Source organism: Amaranthus tricolor, chromosome 6 (genome assembly GCF_026212465.1).
Source record: "Amaranthus tricolor cultivar Red isolate AtriRed21 chromosome 6, ASM2621246v1, whole genome shotgun sequence".
Taxonomy (NCBI): domain Eukaryota; kingdom Viridiplantae; phylum Streptophyta; class Magnoliopsida; order Caryophyllales; family Amaranthaceae; genus Amaranthus; species Amaranthus tricolor.
Window position 1 is genome coordinate 10,497,239 of NC_080052.1, and position 22,364 is coordinate 10,519,602.

The 22,364-nt window shown below is 33.9% G+C and overlaps 1 protein-coding gene across 1 annotated transcript; it reads left to right on the plus strand.

The window, feature by feature from the left end:
• Nucleotides 1-375: 375 nt before the first annotated feature.
• LOC130815070 (transcriptional corepressor LEUNIG-like) lies at nucleotides 376-16,283 on the plus strand. The gene is made up of 18 exons (XM_057681408.1): nucleotides 376-585; nucleotides 1,181-1,278; nucleotides 1,373-1,482; nucleotides 6,850-7,146; nucleotides 7,250-7,341; nucleotides 7,426-7,513; nucleotides 7,848-7,932; nucleotides 8,895-8,944; nucleotides 9,678-9,929; nucleotides 10,048-10,212; nucleotides 10,418-10,660; nucleotides 13,497-13,614; nucleotides 13,695-13,804; nucleotides 13,892-14,041; nucleotides 14,741-14,899; nucleotides 14,991-15,107; nucleotides 15,398-15,610; nucleotides 15,861-16,283. The coding sequence occupies exons 1-18, from the start codon at nucleotides 551-553 to the stop codon at nucleotides 16,002-16,004; spliced, it is 2,526 nt and encodes an 841-aa protein (XP_057537391.1). The 5' UTR covers nucleotides 376-550; the 3' UTR covers nucleotides 16,005-16,283.
• The last annotated feature ends 6,081 nt before the right edge of the window (nucleotides 16,284-22,364 follow it).

Here is a 22,364-nt window from a genome sequence, read left to right on the forward strand (position 1 = left end):
GACTTATGCATAACTAAAAAAAATAAAAAATTCATATTAAAAAAATATGCTATTAGACGATTCAAATAAAATACTGCGTTCTCTGTTTGATTAAATTTTATACATTTAACTTCTTACTCTATCTAATGTGATTTTAATAATTTATATTTATAATATTATAAATAATTAAAAATAATAAAATATTAATATTTTAAAAATACACAATTAAAACACTCAAATAAAATTTTATTTGACTATATTTTTTATTGCTGAGGAACGGTAACATACATAAATAAAAATATAAGTAATGCCAATATGCATAATGTGGCGAGCATTTTAAAACTTGATACCCTATAAGTGACGTGTTATTATATTTATCAATTCGGAGGAACCTTCATCAGCCGGGATATAAATCATATAATAGTGTTGTAGTTAACTTGCAAAGAAACCTTTTCTCGTTGTCAACTAAAAATACTTCTTAGCCTTCTTTTTTCTCCCGCTTCTTCTAATTTTTATTAGCAGTATACAATTTTGCCCATAGAGTTTTGAGATTGTCTGAGATTCTTCAACTATGTCACAACAAACCAACTGGGAAGCTGATAAAATGTTAGTTTTCTGCCTAAATTTTTCACTTTATGAAGTTCTCTTTGAGCTAAAAACACCCATAAACTGAATTGTATTGGGTTTTTGTTCAATTTAAGGGCTATTTTTGATTATATTTGAGTTGTGATTTAATGGGTATGACAAAAATTGAGTTTTTTTCAATGAAAATTGGTTGTGTTTTATTTTTTTTTTTAAGATTTTCAATATGGCTTTGTTGTGTATATTGTTGTATTCTATGTTATTATACAGTAATAGTTGAGGGATTTTATTGATTGTTAAATTTATTGGAAGGTTCTATATTTTTGATGGTTTTTGTGTATTTACTTGTATTTTAATTATTTTTGATTAATCAGTTAAATATTAGGGTTTTTATTTATTTGGGGTTTGATATTTCCGAAAAAAGCTGCAGGTTTAACAAATAAATGACACTGAGAAACAAAATTTGAGATTGTATGTTCTTTTTTCTCAATCAGGGTTATGAAAATCCAGAATTTAGTAGGTTAAGTCAAATTTAAAGATTATAGCAGTAATTTGTTCAATAGGGGTTGGTTGTGTGATGATGAATCTTGTTTTTTGATACTCGCTCAATGCGTGTCAGGTTGGATGTTTATATACATGATTATTTTGTAAAGAGGAAGTTACATGCTTCTGCTAAAGCTTTTCAGCAGGAGGGAAAAGTATCTGCAGATCCTGTTGGTAAGTGAAGTTTTAAGATCGTAGTATATGCTGAATTTTGATAATATTTTGTTTTAAGATTTGTTGGTAATTTTTGCTTCGCTTGATGCTGTAGCAATTGATGCTCCTGGTGGTTTTCTTTTCGAGTGGTGGTCGGTATTTTGGGATATATTTATTGCAAGAACTAATGAAAAACACTCTGAACCTGCAGCTTCATATATAGAGGTAGGCTTTTTGTTATTCTGTTGTTAAAGTCCTAATAGGATTGTTGGGATGAGCTGAGCCTTGAAACATTTTGTATGAAATTTTTTTCCCCACATAGTGTTGGAAATACTTCACATGTGAGACAAGATCCCACAACGACAAAATAGTGGGTTGTGGACTTGCATATATTGGGTGTGCTAATCCTCCTACGACCATATGATTTTGGGAAACAAGGAACCTCACCAAGTGTATGTGCAAGTCAACGCTCTTGACCCTTGGGTTTGTAGGATCGAGCCCACGGGTGTCCCATGTCCACAAGAATGGGCCACGGTGAGATCATGTGGCGGATTTTCACGGCCTAATACATAGTACATGTAGTTTTTTTGTATTAAAATTTTGATTTTAGTGATTATGTGACGGACTGAGCCTTGATACATTTTGTTTGTCTCAAGTGAAATTTATTTGCTCGGATATTTGAATTGAGGCTTCTTGGTCCTGATTAGACAATTGAATAAGACTCTTTAGTGTCTTGGTCACTGTGAACATTGCTATCTTCAAATTGCAGATGGTTGACACTGGTTTAACCAAATGGTGATACTCAACCTCAACAGTTTAGCTTATCTCAATAACTTGTTTTTTTTATATTGATAGCTTCATGGTCAATGTCTAGTCAAAATTTATGGGCAGAAAGGATGGGGTTGTGACTCTTAAAACCTAATGATTCATTGATCTTTCCAACTGACATTGAAGCTTACTTGATTAGTGGGGTGGACAATATAAGAGGGCGTGAATTGTTAGGTTGTTATTTGTGTGGACATCTATTAGAATTAAAAGTAAGACAATCAAGAAGCGTAAAAAGACACAATAAATATCATTAGCAAAATTCCATGACCCAACAAATTAAAACCTCCATCCACTGTAAAAGTGCATTAAATGCGTTATACAAATCCGTTGTGTAGGGTGTTCAAATATACTGGACCCGCTTGATCCAACCCCTTGACCCGCTACCAAATAGTGGATCAATATTCTTATAAAAATATTTTTCCCGACCCGCTTTAATTGGGTCGGGTCATGGGCGACATATTAATTATTCGCGGGTACCTAATGACACGTTAAAAAAGCTATCTAGTTGAATTTATAATAAAAATATTCTAACTCTTCAAGTCTCATTTCTCCTACACTCGTTTTCACTCCCATTAAGCCAAAACACACTAACATTTATTGTTAAATAGTAAACATACTGCAAAACAAGGACAAAATTCAAACCTTATAACGAACCAATATTGTGTAATGTGTCATGGAAAAAACGATTTGGCTAGGACAAATCTCCACTTTAAGAGGTAAAGATATGTCTTAGAAGTACTCATGGAGTAACCAAAGTTATTAAGTAACTTGGATGATTTTGAAATTTTCTTGACCTATGTGATTTTTAGTGAGAAAACTGATTTTATCAGTCCAAACTTCCAATTTCCAAAGCATGCCATCGTACCTTTTGATTTACTTAGCATAGTCTCAGGCTTGCTTTCATCCTTTGTGCGGTCCTTACTCATAATTGATTTACTGAAACCAGTTAAGAGCTCAACGCTTGACATCATTTGTTTCTTTGTTTAGTCCCCTGACCTTATTCCTTTTCCCTCCAAGCTGGGAATGAAATAGATGAGGGTTGCATACCTTAAGATTTATAATGATAGGGTTTATGGGCCATGAGGATTCATTTGTTTGTAGTTCTAGAATTCTTTATGGAATGATAATTTTTAAATCGTTTTAAGATTTATAATGATAGGGTTTAAGGCACCAATATAGCATTAGAAAGAAAATTTTAAGTGTTTGCTATGCTCAATGCAAAGTGGAAAAGCATGGCCATGGTGTCAAAATTCGGTCGAGTCAACTCATAACAGTTGAGTTGATTTGGTTTTCAAGCCTACCCTTTGAGATTTTGCAATCTACCCACTGTTTCAAAATCCGTTGGATTAGGGCATTTATCGACTGCTTTGGTCGTTTTGAATCAGAATTTGTCCCTTTTAACACGCAAACTTGATAAATATGGGTGATATTCATCCTTTTATTAGTATAATCCTTACCACCCATACTTTTATGAGCAAGAAGCAACAATAAATGAAATAATTGTGAAGAAAAAAAGCATTGAAAACTTAGACATGGACGAAATTTGAAGAACACTCGAGTCACTAGACCACTGAACCAATTCGGGTTTCAAAATGAAGTGAGAGAAAGTTCTAATGTAAGTGAAAAGGAATCTTGAAAAATATGAAAAGTATCCCTTATGCGCATAGTTATTAGAATCCCGATTCTTATCTACGATTTTACGGTCCTACGATCCAAAAATAGACAACCGATTTGGATTGTAGGTAGGATTTTAATGTTGTTAGAATCGTGCGATCCTAATTAGTTCAACAATTTAAGCGGTAGGATCATAATACGATTCTACGATTCTACGATCCAACCACCCGATCCTACAAGGAAAGTTGCCATTGTAAATATTTCATATAATCTAGATTTTTCACATATGTATAAATATATATATATTTGAAATAATTATATTAATACAACTATAAAATTCAAAATTTTCTTTATTCGCAGTTTAAAAATTATTATTAAGAGTATTTTTGAAGTCAAATAAGTTTTTACTTACACCTTAAAACTTGAAAAAAGAACAAATATAAAATGATAATCAGTATTTCAAAGCACATCAATGCATATTTATAGGATCACACTATCCTACGATCTAATTCTACCGATTTCGATCCTACCCACTCAACGATCCTAGGTAGAATCCTGATTCTAACAACTTTGCTTATGCGTGCAATCTGTGTTATGAGTACTTTGTTATTTTTGTTAAATATTAAAAATGTTTTTATGTTGGCAAGTGGGCCAGTGGGCATGTGAATGTCAAGTGAAAGATTCTTTCATTTTTACAAAGTCTTTAATTATATGTACTTTTTTATTGTTAGAAGTCAAATGCGTTCTGAAAATAGGTGATCTTATTATTTTCAAAATTTTAAATAGTTATTAATGTTTTTGAACATTGAATATTTTGTTTATATCATTTTTTTGTAAAATCACACACTATAGAGTAAATTTATCATAATAAATTTTTTATTAACTGTGATTTTTTATTAATTAATTTTTTATCATAATAAATTTTTTCAAAAATTTACTAAAAACATATGGCGACCGCGACTGCGATTGTGTTTTTGCATCATGTTAATTACACCTTATTCATAATAAAGTCTTGACAAGATAATTAAGTCAAATAACTAAATAGGTTCTTGAGAACAAGGGAAAGGAAAGTGATTGTTTTTTTTATTAGCTCTACTGAAATTAATGCTCAAATACCAAGAGTTGCTAGCGCGATCACTACACCAAGTTTTCCCTTTTCAATTTCAAAGAAGTGAGAGTTTAGTTTTGCGGATGTTTGTAGAGAGGAGATATGGGAATGGACTTTTTGTGGGTGCTACCATTGAGTTTTTACGCGAACAAGAATTATGGTGGAGGCATGGAACAATAATGTAGGTCGTATGCCAGTTTGTAGCAGATTTTAAGCTCACCGAACAGCAAAATCTTGTGAAATTATACGTAATCTAAAATCGTAGATTAACAATAAGTCATAACAACCACTATAAGCTGTTATTTTAATATATTATCCTTTATTTTCTGTTTTGTTTTTTTTTTTTTTTTTTTTTTTTTTTTTTTTTTATATAAAGTGTGTTAGGTTCTATTATAAGTTTATTTAAATGTATATTCTAGAAAACCTGAATTACTATGATAAAATAGATATTTTAAAGTCATATATTCACATTGCCATGTCCGAGAAACAAATCATAATGCTGCGAGGTGTTGTGTCTAGGGGTGAAAGTTCGGTGTTCGGTTTGGACTTTTGATGAAACCAAATCAAACCGTATTAATTTCGGTCTAATTTTTTTCAGTCCAAATCCAAACCTTATTTTGTTCGTTTTCCAAACCACACCAAACAGCATTACATTAACCCAGATCGAGTCCAAACCGCCAATCGTGACGACATCGGTGATTTTTTCTATGGTCATAGACAGAGGCAGCTAAATGCATGTGCAATCTGAGCTCATGCACAAGGCCCCCAAATTTTGGGGTTTAAATATAGATGTTTTGTTGCATGTCTATTATACTAAATTTGGTTTGGTGGTATGATTAAGAATTTTCTAATCTAGAGGCGAGGTTTTTGAATACTAACAAACCAGTTTGATTTTTGCAAATTAGTCCTTTATATCATGAATAATTTTGCATCCAATGGCAACAATAACTTTTGTTATTCCTTTTTTTCTATCTTTTTGGTTTATTAATTGATTAATTTATTTAAGAATGTGAAGTTACTTAGCTTAATGGGGAGTTAAAAGACTTTCTTCCTTCCCTTCAATAATTACTCATTTAAAATTTCAATGAATTAAAAGATATCTTTTCTCCTCAATAATGGAGGATTCCCTTTAACAAATTATTGGGTTGGTTTGGTTAATTAGCGAGCATATTGGGTGAGTTTAATGTTAACTTTTTGCCTTTTTGAATTTCGAAATAGCCATTCTAGTTATTTTTTCCTTTTTCTTACTAGAATTTTCAAATTCTTATTTTTGGCATTGAAGTAAAGAAAACAAGATGTGTGGACATAAAAGGGTGAATGTTTTGCTATTCTTAAACAATAATTATCAACTCATAACTTATATGTATTAAGGTCATAGAAATTCATATTTTTTTGCTTCAAAGTTTGTATGACTATATTTATAAATTTTTAATGTAAACATTTCCGTTGCTTTGCTGCCCACTTTTTATCTTTCGCTTCAGACCTAGAAAATGTCTAAGACGGCACTGGGTGGAGGTGTCAATAACTTGTAGTGCTTTTTGGTTGGTTAGAAATCGGGGTTAGGGGTAGGCTGTGGTGTTGGTGCTGCTAGAAGTGGATATGAGATTGTAGGTTTTTTCTGAGTAGTCATGTTGCTGTGTCGGTTGTCATGGGAGAAGAGGCAGCAGACCCATGTGTTATGAAGATGATGAAGAAAGCAGAGGGAGAGAGATGATTTTTTAGAAAATGAAAATTTGAGAACTCCAATACCACGATTCCACGTGGCTTGGGACCTTAAGTTACCTATTGTTCAGGCTGAAATTCATTGTGGGCCATATTGATTAGACAATCCTCAAGGCTAGGACTGATAAAAGAAGGCTGGGCATTTTTGTTCTAGTCACTCAAAAGGTGGGACTGATATGAGAAGGAGGGCATAGTTGGGAGTTGGGATTGACCTTGTGAACCCTCTTTTTTAGTAATGAGTTATATGATGCTACTATGCTATTGTTATTGTCATCCTTTTTGATGATTAGCTTATGTTTTCTCTTGCATTAAAATGATAGACACAAATGTCCAAAGCAAGGGAGCAACAACAAATTCAGCAACAAAAATCACAACAGATGCAAATGCAACAAATTTATATGCAAAGGCAGTTACAGGCACAGCAACAGCAACAGCAGCAGCAACAACAACAACAAAGAAGAGATGGTGGCCAACTTTTAAATGGAAATACCAGTGGGATTACCAATGCTGATCCTCTTATGAGATCAAACTCTGGAAGTGCAAATGCTATGGCTGCAAAAATGTATGAGGATAAGTTAAAGCTGCCACAACAAAGAGAAGCTTCAGAGGATATCAAGGTAAATGTAGAATGATTTTTGGATACCCTAAATATAACTCTGGTTTTTCTTTAAGTACTCAAATTAAATTGGTAGGTGAGACTGTTTTTCAATTATTTTTCAGCCAAGATTAGGGGACAATGTTGGAAGCCATCTTCTAGATCCAAATCATGCATCAATGTTGAAATCAGCTGCTGTTGGTGGCCAGCATCAAGGGTAAACATGCTTAGTTTGTTGTTTCTATATCATTGGTCTCTTTTTAATGTTGCATTTTGTTAACAATTTGATTGTCTTTGTAAGGCAAGCCGTGCATGGGACTCCTGGAAGTATCTCAGGGAATCTTCAGAATTTTCAAAATCGGAGTCCACAGCTTCCTCTTTCAGCACAAGTATGCATATGAGTTCTCTTAGATACTTTTGTATTGTTATGTTGACATTCTTATGTACCTGATTGTTTTTCTTAGACTAAAACAACCTTGTGAGTTATATTTTGTGCTTTTGCACATCTTCGTTGTAGATCCAAAGGCCCTCTTGGCTGCTTAAATATATTTTGTTCACACTGTACTTGCCCATTTTTGATACTACAATATTTCATTGCTTCAATGCCATCAAGTGGCTACCACCTAATGTGGGATTTGGGGGTCGGATATACGCAACCTTACTCATGTTAGTGATAAGACTAATAAACAGTCTTTACGATTACTTACCCATTTTTTGATACAGGACATAAAACCTGAGATAAATCCCATGATTAATGCTAGAGCTGGCGGTGCAGGTGGTCCAGAAGGGTCTATGATGGGAATTTCTGGTAAGTTGTCAAAGAAGCAAAAACAAAAGGGCTTGAAGACTCAGTTTCAGATTTGTAGTTTCTTGTGTGTTTTGAGGATCTAGACCTTGACTGCTTTGACATCTTGAGCCATTCCTAGTTTTCACGTTATTTATCTATGAAAGCAAAGTAGTGTATAATATTGTTTCCCACTGGTTCAAGGCTTCCAGCAGTGGCAAAGCCACATGGGGGCCAGTAGGGCGGCCCCCACCATCTACTTTTGTATATTTTTAGTTCGGCCCTGTAAATTTTTTGATTATATATTGCTAGTATTTCTTCATAATTTCCCGGCCTCCTTAATTTTTATTTTTTGACTTTGCTTCTAGCTTCAAGCACTTTATCCTTGTACGATGTGTATGTATAGGTCATGATTTATAATACTTTACTATATCATTAAAACTAGTAATTCTTTCCAACTTGAAATCACAATATGCATGTGCGTGGTTTCTGTGTAAGAAATTTTGTTTTGTTATTATTTTTTTTCTTTTTTAGTGTTGAATTTAATGCATGAACTAATCTGCCAGAAGATTATTGCTGCCTATGACATCTCTGTTACAAATTTGCAAACTATTTCACCGTCAAAATATAGTTCATTGTTGACTTTTAATCATGTTAAAGAGTGAAACTAGGCCTGTATTCTATGTCACATTTTATATACAGATTTCTTAGAATATACTTTGAAACAAAATACATCCATAGTTTTCTTATATTGTAAAACTCTTTGATTCTAGGAAATCATGATTTGCATGCCAAATTTTACGCAAAATGCCAAGTAAAATTGTATTTTCTGAAGGGAATTTAATTTTGTTACAGGATATGCTTACATTTTAAAACATAGGTCCATGTTTTCTATTTTGGGTTTTTAGAGTGATTAAATGATTATGATTTAACCTTGCTAGCTGTTGGTTTGTTCAATATACTAACTATATGCATTTATGACACAGGTTCGAATCAAGGTGGTAACGGTTTGATGCTAAGAGGATGGCCACTAACAGTACGTTCTCTTAGTGCTCTCGCTCTTTCTGTTCTTCAATTGCTAAGTTACCAGTCCTCTGGCTTGTTCTACATTGGTCAGGCTAGAAATATAGTTATTCTTCAAGTATCTTTCCATTTCCCATTGGCTTCTGTTTTCTCTCGTGCTTGAATTCGAGCTGAGTGTGTGAATGTTTAGCTTGCTATGATTAGTTCTTTTTAGCTCTTCTTGATCTTTGTGGAAGGACATCATTTCCAAAAACATGGGGTAAAAAGCTTACTCCCTCCGTCCCATTGAATTCGCGGCATTTGCCATTTTGGTTCGTCCCACTTAATTTGCATCATTTCTATTTTTGGATAGTGGCCACCACTTTCTTTTACTCTCACCCATACATTTTAACTCTTTTTTAATTTCATCCACACAATTCATTCTCTCTTCATTTATTACCATTATCCACCTTTTTTCTTAAAAAATATATCAATTTTCTCTTTGATTCAATCTATAAGGGACAAAGTAGTATTTCATTACTGAATTTAGTGAGTCGAGAACAATTTTTGATGTCTCTATATTCGTGTTTCAACCTCTTTGCCTGTGTTTTGGCTTTGTCGACTGTTGTTTCATTTTTCTAGTCTCTTTCTAGCGTATCCTATGTAGTCGAATTTCATCATGTAATCGACCATTTACGATGAAAGTATATGCTTCTTATTAGAGAGCACAGTTGTTACCTTATTTACGTTTTGCTTGTGATTTTTAGGGATTTGATTCTCTACGACCGGGAATGCTTCCAACGCAAAAATCTATGATTCAGTCATCCCAACCTTTGCAACAACTCCAGCTGCAGCAGCAACTATACATGCATGCACAACAGAACCTTGCTTCCCCCTCCATGGATATGGAGACCAGAAGGAGGATGCTTCTTAATAGTAACAGAAATGTGAATCTTAGTAAAGATGGGCAGCTGAATACTCTTGGCGAAGTTATCCCAAATGTTGGTTCACCGATACAAGTAGGTTGTTATGTTTTTCCTAGATGGTATTCTGATATGATAGTAAAGTTCATTTAAATGTATGCATTATTCTATTGAGAATTTTTGCATGTTTGATTGATATTTGGATTTATTGCAGCAACAATTACTAAACAACAACCAACCTCAACCACAAAATTCTCAAAATGCTCTGTCAAGTCACTCTCCTCAGATTCCTAACCAACTTAACCAGCCTGATAAAATGGGTTCAGGCAGTATGGCAATGGATGCTAGTATGTCTAATTCATTTCGAGGAAATGATCAGGTTTGTTATGTTGTGGCTGAAGTTTGAATTTAGAAAAACTATTTCTGGTCGTTTATGTTGAATGCTCAGAACCTCAGAGTTACTTTTGTGACATGTTTCTTGCAGCTCTAACATTTTCATCATATGTTCTGATTTTAAGGTGTTTTTATGACACTTTCATGTGTTTACCATCTAATGGATTTATATTTTCTTATTGATAATTAAGTCTTCAAAAGGTCAGATAGGGAGGAAGAGAAAGCAACCAGTTTCGTCTTCAGGTCCTGCTAATAGTACAGGTACGGCAAATACTACAGGCCCTTCCCCCAGCTCAGCACCTTCCACCCCATCAACGCATACACCAGGGGAAATGTCCATGCCAAATTTACCTCATAACAGTGGTTCATCAAAGCCTTCTCTTATGTTTGGCTCTGATAGTGTTGGTACACTAACATCAGCTCCAAATCAATTGGTAAGCAACATTCCCTTTTCAATTTATTCAAGTCTTATCGGTTCCAAGCCCGCATAAAGGAGGAGGGTGAGCGTTAGATTAGTGACAACTAGCTTTGTAAAATTGAGTCACATCCCATGATCATGAACCCAATATTCATTCTTGTGGGGCATCCTCTGCTCAGCGTGTCGTTGCACTTGCGTAGTGAAAAGCATGCAAAGGTTGCTAGGTCATCGTTCAAAAGCGATGCACCACATTGTTTGATTATGATGTCAAATGAGTAAGGACACGTTATTTATACTAGAACGTTAAGGAGGTTAAGCGCACATAGAAGGTGTAGTGTCAAATGAGTGAGGGCATGAAAACCGAGTGTAGTGTCAAATGAGCAAGCATGTGGGGTTTACGCATTTAGGTTAAGAATAAGATCTTGGAATATTGGTAGCTTAAGTGATAGGTTTTTAGAGTTGGTGGATATCATGAAAATGAGTAAAATTAACATTTTATGTCTTCAAGAGAAAAAATGGGTTATAGATAGGGCTAAAACGATTGTTTGTGAAAGGTAAGAACATAAATTTTTGTACTCCGGACAAGATAGAAATCATTAGAGTTATTATAGACATGTTGAGGGGCAAGAGAAGATTTTCCAATAACAATCGATCTTTTCGCAACGGTCCTAAATGAGATAACTGAATTGATACAAGGACACATGTCTTAGTGGATGTTATTTGCTGATGACATTGTTTTTTTGGTAGATGAGACCAAGGAGGGGGTAAATGCTAATACTAGAACGATAAATACAAGAATCGGAGTCACGAGGTTTCAAATAAAGTCGGAATACGACATGGTACATGGTGTGTAACTTTAGTACGAACGAGATAACGAAAGACACTATAAAGCTAGTAGAGAAAAAAATTGTTTCAAGTGGATGCTTTAAATTTTATCCAACAAGATATGACTCATAGAATTAAGTATAGGTAGCAAAAATGAAAAGCGACTATTGGAATAATATGTGATCGGTGTGTAACCTTAAAGTTAGAGGGAAAATTTTATCGAACACGTATAAAGCCGACGCTACTATATAAATTTTTTCTTCTCCTATTTTCATTTTCAGAATATTTGGCTTTCAAAAAGGATCAGATCATTAGAGTAAAAGGATGAGAGTAATGGAAATACGAATGATTTGATGGATGATTGGGTGTACCTAGGGTGATAGAATTCGAAATGAAGGTATGACTAAGACTTTAGGAGTTGCAAATTGAGGAAATGATGAAAGAGAATCGTTTTAGATGGTTTGAGCATGTGCAAAAACGTTGTTTTAGCAAACTGATAAGAAAGATAGAAAGTTGGAACTCAAGAGACTAAAAAAGAGGGTGAGGAAGACCGAAGATGACTTGGAGGACTATAGTGGAAAATGGTATGGACGATTTAGACCTATGAATTGAGATGATAGAAAATCGGAATACATGTAGAAAAAGAATTCACGTGGACGACCATTGAAATTGATATATTGGTTCATTTAGCCAACCCCATTCTTTAGGATTAATGCTCTGACATTGCTGTTTTGATGTTATCAAATTTGTAACATTTAAGAATTAGACAGGTGTTGGCAAGGTCATTGGTTTTGAGTTAAATCTGTTTGGTGGCTTGAGTGAGTGAAAATGTTCAGATTCAATGGTGAATTTCGCAGCTCCCTAACTGTCTCAGTAAAGGCGAAAAAAGTAAAAAGAAAAAGACGGTCTATGTGCATTTTGGCACAGTTTGAGCGTCCAGGGAACACTGATAGATCTGTGGGTTTGCGGGCTAGTGATGGATGATGTAGAGGCATCCAGGAAACACTCCACCATGTTACGACTTTAGGGTTTTTTTGCCAAGGGAAACACTTAACCTTGATGATGGGGGTTTCGAGAGGTGGGGAACACTCAGCGGCACTCAGTAAACATCTAATTTAGAAAGTGGGTACACTTGGCAGCTCAATAAATTCTTCCAATTGGTCAAAATCATCACACAATTAGGGGGGTTCAAATACTTTACACTACTCGTGTACAAGTAGTTCACTCAAACTCAAAATACTTGAAAACTCAAATTTTATTAATCATCAAAAACCTTTAATAGTAAGATATAAAGAATAATTATGAGTTTTGGATGAAACCTTAGATCAACAAGTATCTTAAATCACACGCCTAATGCACGAAAAGCCCTAAGTAATCAGGTTGAAATTTTCAGCACACAAAAGGTTAAAATTTACTGTCATATCAGGATAAAAATCTTACTGATTTGTATTCCTGAATATTACTAGCAACAAGTAAATATTACAAGATTTGTTACTCTAATTTTAATGTTTCTTCAGACGTACAAATAGGGGAAATAAACTGAAAATATAGGAGTATGTCATAAAAAATAGCCTCTAAGCACTAATATAAGAAATAGGAAACAGGAAACCGGATACAGAATCTCTGGTAACTTGAAGATAAACGTTTGATTTCTGCTGCTTGTTAGACAGCATCGATGTCAGCATCCGTTCGGATGCATGAGTTCTAAATATATGCAGGTTAGTCAGCATGCAATATTAGGCTAGGAGCTACCATGAACAAACCTTTCAAATTTCCTAGAATCAGTATAGATGTGAATTAGAAAACAATCATTATTGCACAAAACACCTTAGCCGTATTGGATAACTATGTAGAAATCCTTTGAGAAGGAGCCCACTGTCACTGATAAAACGTCATGCTATGGGACCTTCATTATGGTCCTCTACTTGAAGGTTTTACTTGGTGCCCAACATATTTATCTTATCACTGGATCACTCAACTGAACTTTAAAAATTGGATATATATTTGAGAATCATCTTGTATCGCAGGCTGATATGAGCCGCTTTGGTGATGAAGCAACTTTGGATGACAATGTGGAGTCATTCTTGTCCCACGAAGAGGGAGACCCAAGGGATGCCATGGGTAGGGGTATGGAGGTCAGCAAAGGTACATGTTTTTTGCATGCAAAATTCCATGCAGCAGAGGTGCATTCAACGGGATTTGCAATTTAATGTATCTTTTTGTAGGTTTTTCATTCAAGGAATCAGCTCTGATTCAAGCTAGTATAAGTAAAGTCAATTGCTGTGACTTCTCATCGGATGGAAAATTGCTTGCCACCGGTGGCCATGATAAAAAGGTATGTGCTAGTTGGAGCTCTAAATTCTCATTCGTTTATGGCACATACTTAAAAATGATAAACCTATTAACTTGAAAAGTTTTGTAGGCGGTGTTGTGGTTTACTGATACTCAAAAGACAAAGTCTACTCTTGAAGAACATACTCATATGATAACAGATGTTCGATTTAGTCCAAGCATGGCGTGGCTTGCGACATCATCTTTTGACAGAACTGTCAGGGTCTGGGAAGTTGAAAATGTTAGTACTTACCTTTTTACTCAAAGCCTCTGTTGATTCTTTGTGTTTTTTGTCTGCTTAAACAATAAGAAGGATATGGTGTCAACATATTATCTATATAAAGCTTTCTGTACATCTCTTGTAATCATCCCTTTTTGCATCCTTCTTTTGACCATAAATTTCTTTTTTTCATTTGTGTTGTGCATAGTTTCTCATAAACTATATAAACGCATTTTGACCCTAAATTTCTTTTCTTCATTCTCTATTGTGCATAGTTTCTGATCAAGCATATAACTGCATTGTGTTGTGCAAAGTGCTAAAAGGATTACAAAGGTGTATGTATGAAGGTGATGCATGCAAGTTGGGTAGGATATTCAAATTAACTGACAAAAATTTCAATAAATGTCAGGTTTAGAAGAAATTTCATTCGTCTATTCGCGATGGTGTTAAAGATTTTTATTTCTTTGGTTTTGGATTATAATGGACTACTCTAAAATACTAACTGAATCTTGTATTCTTATCTACTAACTGAAATACTGAATTTGTTCGCCAATGATTTAAATCCTTATAACCTTGCCAACATTAATTTATACTCTAATAAATTCTAATGCTCTGCTGCCAAGTTGTAGAGGAGGTTGTGCACTTGGCTTTGTTCTAATGTTTGTTCTTTTGAAGTATGGTTGCTATATTTTTCTTATGTATAAACTTTTCAACTTTCAGACTGCTGGCTACTCGCTTCGGAACTTCACTGGCCATTCTACTTCTGTAATGTCATTAGATTTTCATCCAACAAAACAGGATATTATATGTTCTAATGATTCAAATGGGGAGATACGAATCTGGAGTGTCAACAAGGGTAGTTGTCCTAAAGTTATGGAGGTAAAAAGTTACGGACATTTATACTTTTGTGGTCCATCTTCCATGGTGTTAAGTGTTTTACTTTTTTTATCGAATTGTTTTACTTCTCCAGGGTGGCACTGTTCAGGTCAGATTTCAGCCTCGTATAGGGAAGTATCTTGCTGCTGTGTCAGAGGTTGCTGTAAAGATATTTGATTTTGATACTTTCATGTGTGTTGAGCAATTACAGGTCATCATTATCTTCTTACACCCATTTGGTTTTATTCGTATCAATAATTTACTTCATGTTCCGTTATTGTGGTTTCTTAAAAATTTGCTACTCCCCTATCTCCTTTAAAACTTGCATGATTTTTTTGGGCAATGAATAAGAATTGTCAAATTCAGAAATTGGGTACATTTGATAGAAGTATGATACTTTGAGGATGTAAGAAGGGGATAAAGACAGAGGTATTTCCAGGAAGGAAAGCTACAATATGCTTGAATCTTGGAATCTGATTGTACGATTTTCTTCAAATTCAGGGTCATTCGCAAAAACTTCATTCAGTCTGCTGGGATTCAAATGGTGAACATCTTGCGTGTGTAAGTGAGGACATGGTAAGAGTTTGGAGTGTTGGATCTGGTAGCGGTGGTAAATGGCAATGTATTCACGAGCTCAACTGCACTGGCAATAAATTCAACACTTGTGTTTTCCACCCCCTTTTTCCTTCTCTTCTGATCATAGGCTGTTACCAGGCAAGTATCTCTTTTCTCACTTGTTCTCTATGTTTCCATGGATTTTAAAGTCCATTATATAGTGATGGTAAATATTACCTAAGAACGCATTTTATCAAAAAAGATTCTATTTTTTTCCTTTAAAAAAAAAAATCAAACGGGTCGACCTTGTGGCATCCTATCAGAAAACTAGGCTATATTGCCTATAATTTGACCGAAAGGCCTTCATATGTTTTATTCACGCTCAGAAAATTTGTCATTGATTTGCCAGAATTTGGAACTCTGGAACATGGTGGACAACAAGACATTGACAATGGGTGCTCATGAAGGACAGATTACATCCTTGGCCACATCGGGTGTCTCAGGTTTGGTCGCTTCTGCTAGCCATGACAAGTGTGTAAAGCTCTGGAAATGATTCGCAGATCATGCCCTGTTATTGGATCCCATACACATATTAGTAGCCCTTTTTAGGGCTTCTTCCGGAAACATGCTCTAGTTCAATAAAAAAAATCTCGTTTACGATTTCTATACTTAGAATCGAACTATCTTACGCTTAGTGATTAGAAGTCCGTGTTTGTGTATTTTCCGTGCTAACTCATCAGCTGTATGATGATCCTGAAGATGGTGTTTCTTAAGTTAAAAATGCATCACGTTTTGTACTGAATTGCAGCTATCTGATTGGATTTTTCTAGAATGTGTAAATAGTTCTACGGCGCTCTACCTTGTCAAATTGTTTTCACTTTACATGCTTTACTATTTTGAGTTTTGATGGTAGATCATTCATCTTTTTTATATAAATAAATTGTTGATTGTTCTGATTTATATAACCGACCTGTCTTTTTAATGGGGAGGCAAAAATATGATCTAAGTGTATTTTTTTCAGGTTGGGTCATATGTCGTTTTTATTTTTCTTCTCGTTCTCGAATATTAAAAATCTGCTTAGTTTTAAGAAAAAATTTGCTTGTATTAAAAGGTAGGGAAAATATAAGGAGAAAAATAGTATAAGAGATAAATTTATATCCGATTTATCTTCTATTTCATTTTCTATATCAGTATTCAAGAACTTGTAACACAAATGTGTTACTATTACAAAGGATAGTAACACACAACTCAATGCATTCATGAGTTGTTACATCAATCACAACACTCCCCCTTAAATGCATTAAATATATGTGGAAATTTTATTATGACATTAATAATTCTAAAACTGTCTCATTAAAAGCCTTTGTCAGGAAAAACCCAGTGGAATAAAAAAAACCTGATCAAAGGAAAAAAGAGTAACAAGTGTTTTGTTCTGTCTCCCCTGACGTATTCTTCTCTGACTTGGTTGATACATGCATCATTATCTTCATAAATTGTAGTTGGTGCCCTAGTTGTATCGTTTAAGCCACAATCTTTTTGGAGTTGGCTGATCATGGATCTCAAATATACACACTCTCGGCTGGCTTCATATAAAGGTATAAGTTCTGCATGATTTGAGGATGTAGTCGTTAGAGTTTGTTTTGTTGATTTCCAAGATATTACGGTTCCTACATATGTAAATACATATCCAGTTATATCCAGTTTGTGACTTGGCCATCTGTGGATCAGATAGATATCCTGCATCAGCATATCCAGTGTGTATGGCATCATTTCCTGACTGGAAAAATAATCCAAGGTCTATAGTTCCCTTTAGGTATCGAAATAGATGCTTTACCCCATTCCAATGTCTTTCTGCTGGTGCATTGCTATACCTAGCTAATAAATTTACGGAAAATGCTATATCAGGTCTTGTATTATTTGCTAAGTACATTAAGGCACTATCAGGTCTTGTATTATTTGCTAAGTACATTAAGGCACCAATGGCATTCAAGTATGACACTTCCGGGCCTAAAATTTCTTCATCTTCTTCTTGTGGACGGAATGGGTCATCCTTTATGTTTAGTGATCGTATCATCATTAGGGAACTTAGTGGATGAGCCTTGTCCATGTAAAATCGTTTCAAAACTTCTCAATATAATTTCTCTGATGGACAAATATTCCACTTTTAAAATGTTCAATTTGTAGTCCAAGACATAATTTAGTTTTTCCTAAATCCTTCATCTCAAATTCTCTCATCAAATATTTAGCTGTTATCTCAATTTCTCTTGGAGTTTCGATCAGATTTAAGTCATCTACATACACAACAATTATTACGAAACCGAATTGAGATCGTTTGATGAATACACATGGGCTAATTTGGTTGTTTTTGAATTCTGCTTTCATAAGGTATTCACTCAAACGATTATACCACATTCGCTCAGATTGCTTTAATCCATACAATGATCTTTAATTTTATAGAAAACATTTCTCTAGGTACATTCTTTATTGGTAAGTTTAGTCCTTCAGGGACCTTCATATAGATGTCTGTGTCGAGCGACCCATATAAATACGCAGTTACGACATCCATCAATCTCATGTGTAGGCATTGAGAAACTGTTAAACTTACCAAAAATCTGAGTGTGGTTGCATCAACTACTGGGGAATATGTTTCTTCATAATCGATTCCTGGCATTTGAGAATAACCTTGAGCTACAAGTCTTGCCGTGTATCTGACAGTTTCATTTTTCTCATTTCTTTTTCTTACAAATACCCATTTGAAGCCTACGGGTTTTATGCCTTTTGGAGTTTGGAAAATATGCCCAAAAACTTCTCTTTTTTCTAATGATTTTAATTCTGCCTCAATTGCTTCTTTCCATCTTGGTCAATCAGGTCTTTTCTGCATTCATTTATCGATATTGGCTCAAGATCATTTTCATCACTTATTATATCAATAGCTACGGAATAAGCAAATAATTCATTTGGAATGACCCTTTTTCGATTCCATTTTTTCTTGGAGAAAATATAATTTATTGAGGTTTCATAATTTTCATCTTTTTCATTATCGGAGATGTCTTGATTTTCTCCTTTATTTTCATTTTCATTTTGATTATCATTTGGTGCACCTTCTTATTTTCTCAATTTTCTTGGTTTTAAATCCTTTGAACCAAGTGGCCTTCCACGCTTTCTTTAGACAACAATTTCATCACTTTTTGCCTTTTCATCAGGAATTTCTATTCGAGTAGGAGTATTTGCTGCTGGTATATGTGATTTTGTAACTCTCTTAGTATCTATGAATGCATCAGGTAATTGGTTAGCAACATTTTGTAGATGAACAATTCGTTGTACTTCTTATTCACATGATTTTTTTTTTGGTCTAAATATTCTAAATGTGTTGCTTTCTAAATAAGTTTCATATTTCTTTTCTGTAAGTTCACATTCTCTCCCCCTAAGGATGGGAATATTGTCTCATTAAAGTAGCGATCAACAAATCTAGCTTGAAATTGATCACCAGTTAATGGTTCAAGATACCGAATGATTGATGGAGATTCAAAACCGACATATATTCCCATTCTTCTTTGTGGACCCATTTTTGTATGTTGAGGGGGAGCAATGGACACATATACAGCACATCCAAAGATTTTCAAATGTGAAATATTTGGTTCATGACCAGTAACTAATTACATTGGCGAATATTTATGATAAGCTGTAGGTGTTAGCCTAATCATGATGCTGCATGTAATATTGCATAACCCCAGGCCGATGATAGTAATTTTGATTTCATTAGCAGTGGTCTTGCAATTAATTGCAATCTCTTAATTAAGGATTCAGCAAGACCATTTTGTGAATGAACATGTGGCACAGGGTGTTCCACTTTAATTCCAATTGACATGCAATAATCATTAAAAGTTTGAGATGTGAATTCGCTGGCATTGTCCAACCTAATACTTTTTATTGTATAATCAGAAAAATGATTTTTCAATTGGATGATTTGTGCAAGTAGTTTTGCAAATGCATTGTTTCTACTTGATAGAAGGCTTACATGTGACCATCTTGTGGAAGCGTCTATTAAGACGATGAAGTACTTAAAAGGTTCACATGGTGGATTAATTGGCCCACATATATCTCCTTGAATTCTTTCAAGAAATATAGGAGATTCAGTCACAATCTTATTTACTGATGGTCTAGTAATAAATTTTCTAAGAGAACAAGAGGTGCATAAGAGCTCATTTGACTGGGGAATCTTAATATTTCTTAGTGGATGCCCGACTGAATTTTCTATTATTTTATACATCATCCCAGTGCCAGGATGACCTAAGCGGTCATGCCATAAAGTGAATAGCTCCTTATTGTCTAGTCTTATCACATTTATTTCAATCGGGCGTATATAAGTGAGATACAACCCCGATGAATATGCTAGCATCCTTTCAAGGATAATTTTCGTTCCATTACTTTATGCTGTAAGGCATAAAAATTCTTTTTCATTTATGGTTTTGGTTTCCATATGGTAACCATTTTGCCGTATTGCCTTGAAAGTGATAAGATTTCTTCGAGATTTACTCAAGTATCGTGCATCATTTATTACTAATTTTGTCCCCATAGGGAGTATGATGCATGCTTTTCCAATGCCTTCGATTAATTTTGCTGTTCCTGATATGTTATTGACATTTGCCTCAAGCAATTTTAGGTTTAAAAAATATTCTCGATTTTTTAATATCGTATGTGTTGCTCCACTGTCCAGGAGACAATGAAATGTTGATCCACTTACTGACATTTTCTTTTCTAAGACAAGAGAAGAAAAAAAAATACATTATTAATATAAAGCTAGAATACTCAATACAAAAATATAAGTAGAGAATTACAACTTATCAAATGAAAACAAGTTAGATAAACAGAAAATGCATCTAGTCATCTCAAAAGATGTAATTATCTTCTTTTTGGGGATCAAGTTTGTGGAGGTTCACATCCTCATTAAAGAAATCGGAGTAAGGTGGGCCCAAATGTACTTGCTTCATTTACAAAATTTGCTTCTGCCCCTTTTGCTTTGTTTTTCCGAGTAGCTTGACATAAATCCACTAAATGTTTGACGGTACGGCAAGTTCGCCCCCAGTGTCCAGTCATGCCACATCTATTATATGTGCTTTTGTGTTTTTGAACTTGTTTAAAATTATCATTTTGGGGGGTAAATATATTTCTTTCATAAATGTGGCTATGTCCGCGGCCACGACTAAGTCCATGACCACGACCACGACTACGACCATAGAAATTTCCTTGTTCAAAAGTATTCATGCCGCTCTTTTTGTGATATTTTCCACAACCTCTGCCTCTTATGAAATAGTTCCCACGACCTCGATGGCGAACATTCCTCTCAATCATATTTGTCTCATTAAAAGGGCATAGTCCCCACTGGTCTCCTATTGTGATTTTTCAATAATAGTTCATTATTTTATTCCACAACAACAAGTGTTTTCAGCAATTCATGATATTTCTTGAAATGTCGTTCATGATATTGTTGTTGTAACAAAATTCTATTTACGTGAAAGGTTGATAATGTTTTTTCTATCATTTCTTCATCTGTTATTATTTGTCCACAATAGACTAATTTTGATTTTATTAGATGAAGGGTTGAATTATAATCACTGATTGATTTGAAATCTTGAAATCTTAACTCTCGCCATTCATCGATGGCCTTTGGGAGAAGTACACTTTTATTATGGCCAAATCTTTCATTTAGCTCTTTCCAAAGTAATTTTGGGTCCTCATAATTGGTGTATTCGTTTTTGAGACTGTCGGTTAAATGATGTCTCAAAATTGATGCAACTTTTGCCTTATCTTCCTCAATTTTTATGGGATCTCTTTCAATACCGTTTCCTTTACCGGCGGAATTAAGTTCAATTATTGTGTATAATAAACTTTTTCCTTTTAGATATAATTTGACGTCTAAGGCCCATTGTATAAAATTGTTTCCTGTTAATTCCAGGGCATTTAATTCTCTTTTTTTGAGATCAGCCATTATTTTCTACAATTGAGAAAATGACAAGGTTATTTAATGATTTTGTGTATCATTAGAGATATTAAAGCATATTAGTATTATTTCCCCCTGATTTAATATCTCAAATATAATAAGCACAATATAATGATAAACAAAAATAAAGTAGATAGTATTAATAGATGATAAAACAAAATACAAATTGCTAAACAAATACAAGATTTATAATTTATTTTTCGATAATCAGGTAGAGCACTAGCGCTACGAGTAATACAATTAAACCCATAATGATAAGGAATGCTTATAGTATTTTGCTTATATTGTCGGCAATTGGATTAATATGGGTGTTTGTAGATGTATTGTTTGCCATGGATGGTTAAAGGAAGAAGAAGATGAAGAAAAAAAAATTTATTTATTTATTGTGTTTGGGATAGGTGTGAGTGGTGTGTGTGTGTGTGTTTGTGATGGGTAGAAGACCCTATTTATAGGGGGTAAAAAGACCATTTTCATAATTGATCTTCAAGATTAAAAAAAAATGGTAAAATTTTTTTTATAGTATTTATTATTATTATTATTATTATTATTATTATTATTATTATTATTATTATTATTATTATTTTTATTATTATTATTATTTTTTTCCAGACTCGAACCCTTGACGATTTACTTAAATTATAATTTTTGGACCACTCTGGCATTCATCCCAAGGTAGTATTTTTACAATTAAAATAAGATTTTATGTTGTGTAGAAATAATGTAATCATGTCGGATAATAATCTGTGTTATATGTAAATTAAGACAATTTATTATTATAATGTTAAACGAAATATAATCAAATAAAATCGTTATTTATTATTATTTGAAGGTGAAATTAAATTTTATGAGTTTATTAAGCGATTATATAGTTATAAATATATAAAAGTTTGATGTATATAATTTTATAGACTA

Excerpts from the sequence above, each read along its gene's own strand:
- LOC130815070 (XM_057681408.1), top strand. The coding sequence starts at position 551 with ATGTCACAACAAACCAACTGGGAAGCTGATAAAAT. Across the intron at positions 7,933-8,894 it reads GTCTATGATGGGAATTTCTG|GTTCGAATCAAGGTGGTAAC; the intron begins GTAAGTTGTCAA and ends TTTATGACACAG. Across the intron at positions 14,042-14,740 it reads GGGTCTGGGAAGTTGAAAAT|ACTGCTGGCTACTCGCTTCG; the intron begins GTTAGTACTTAC and ends TTCAACTTTCAG.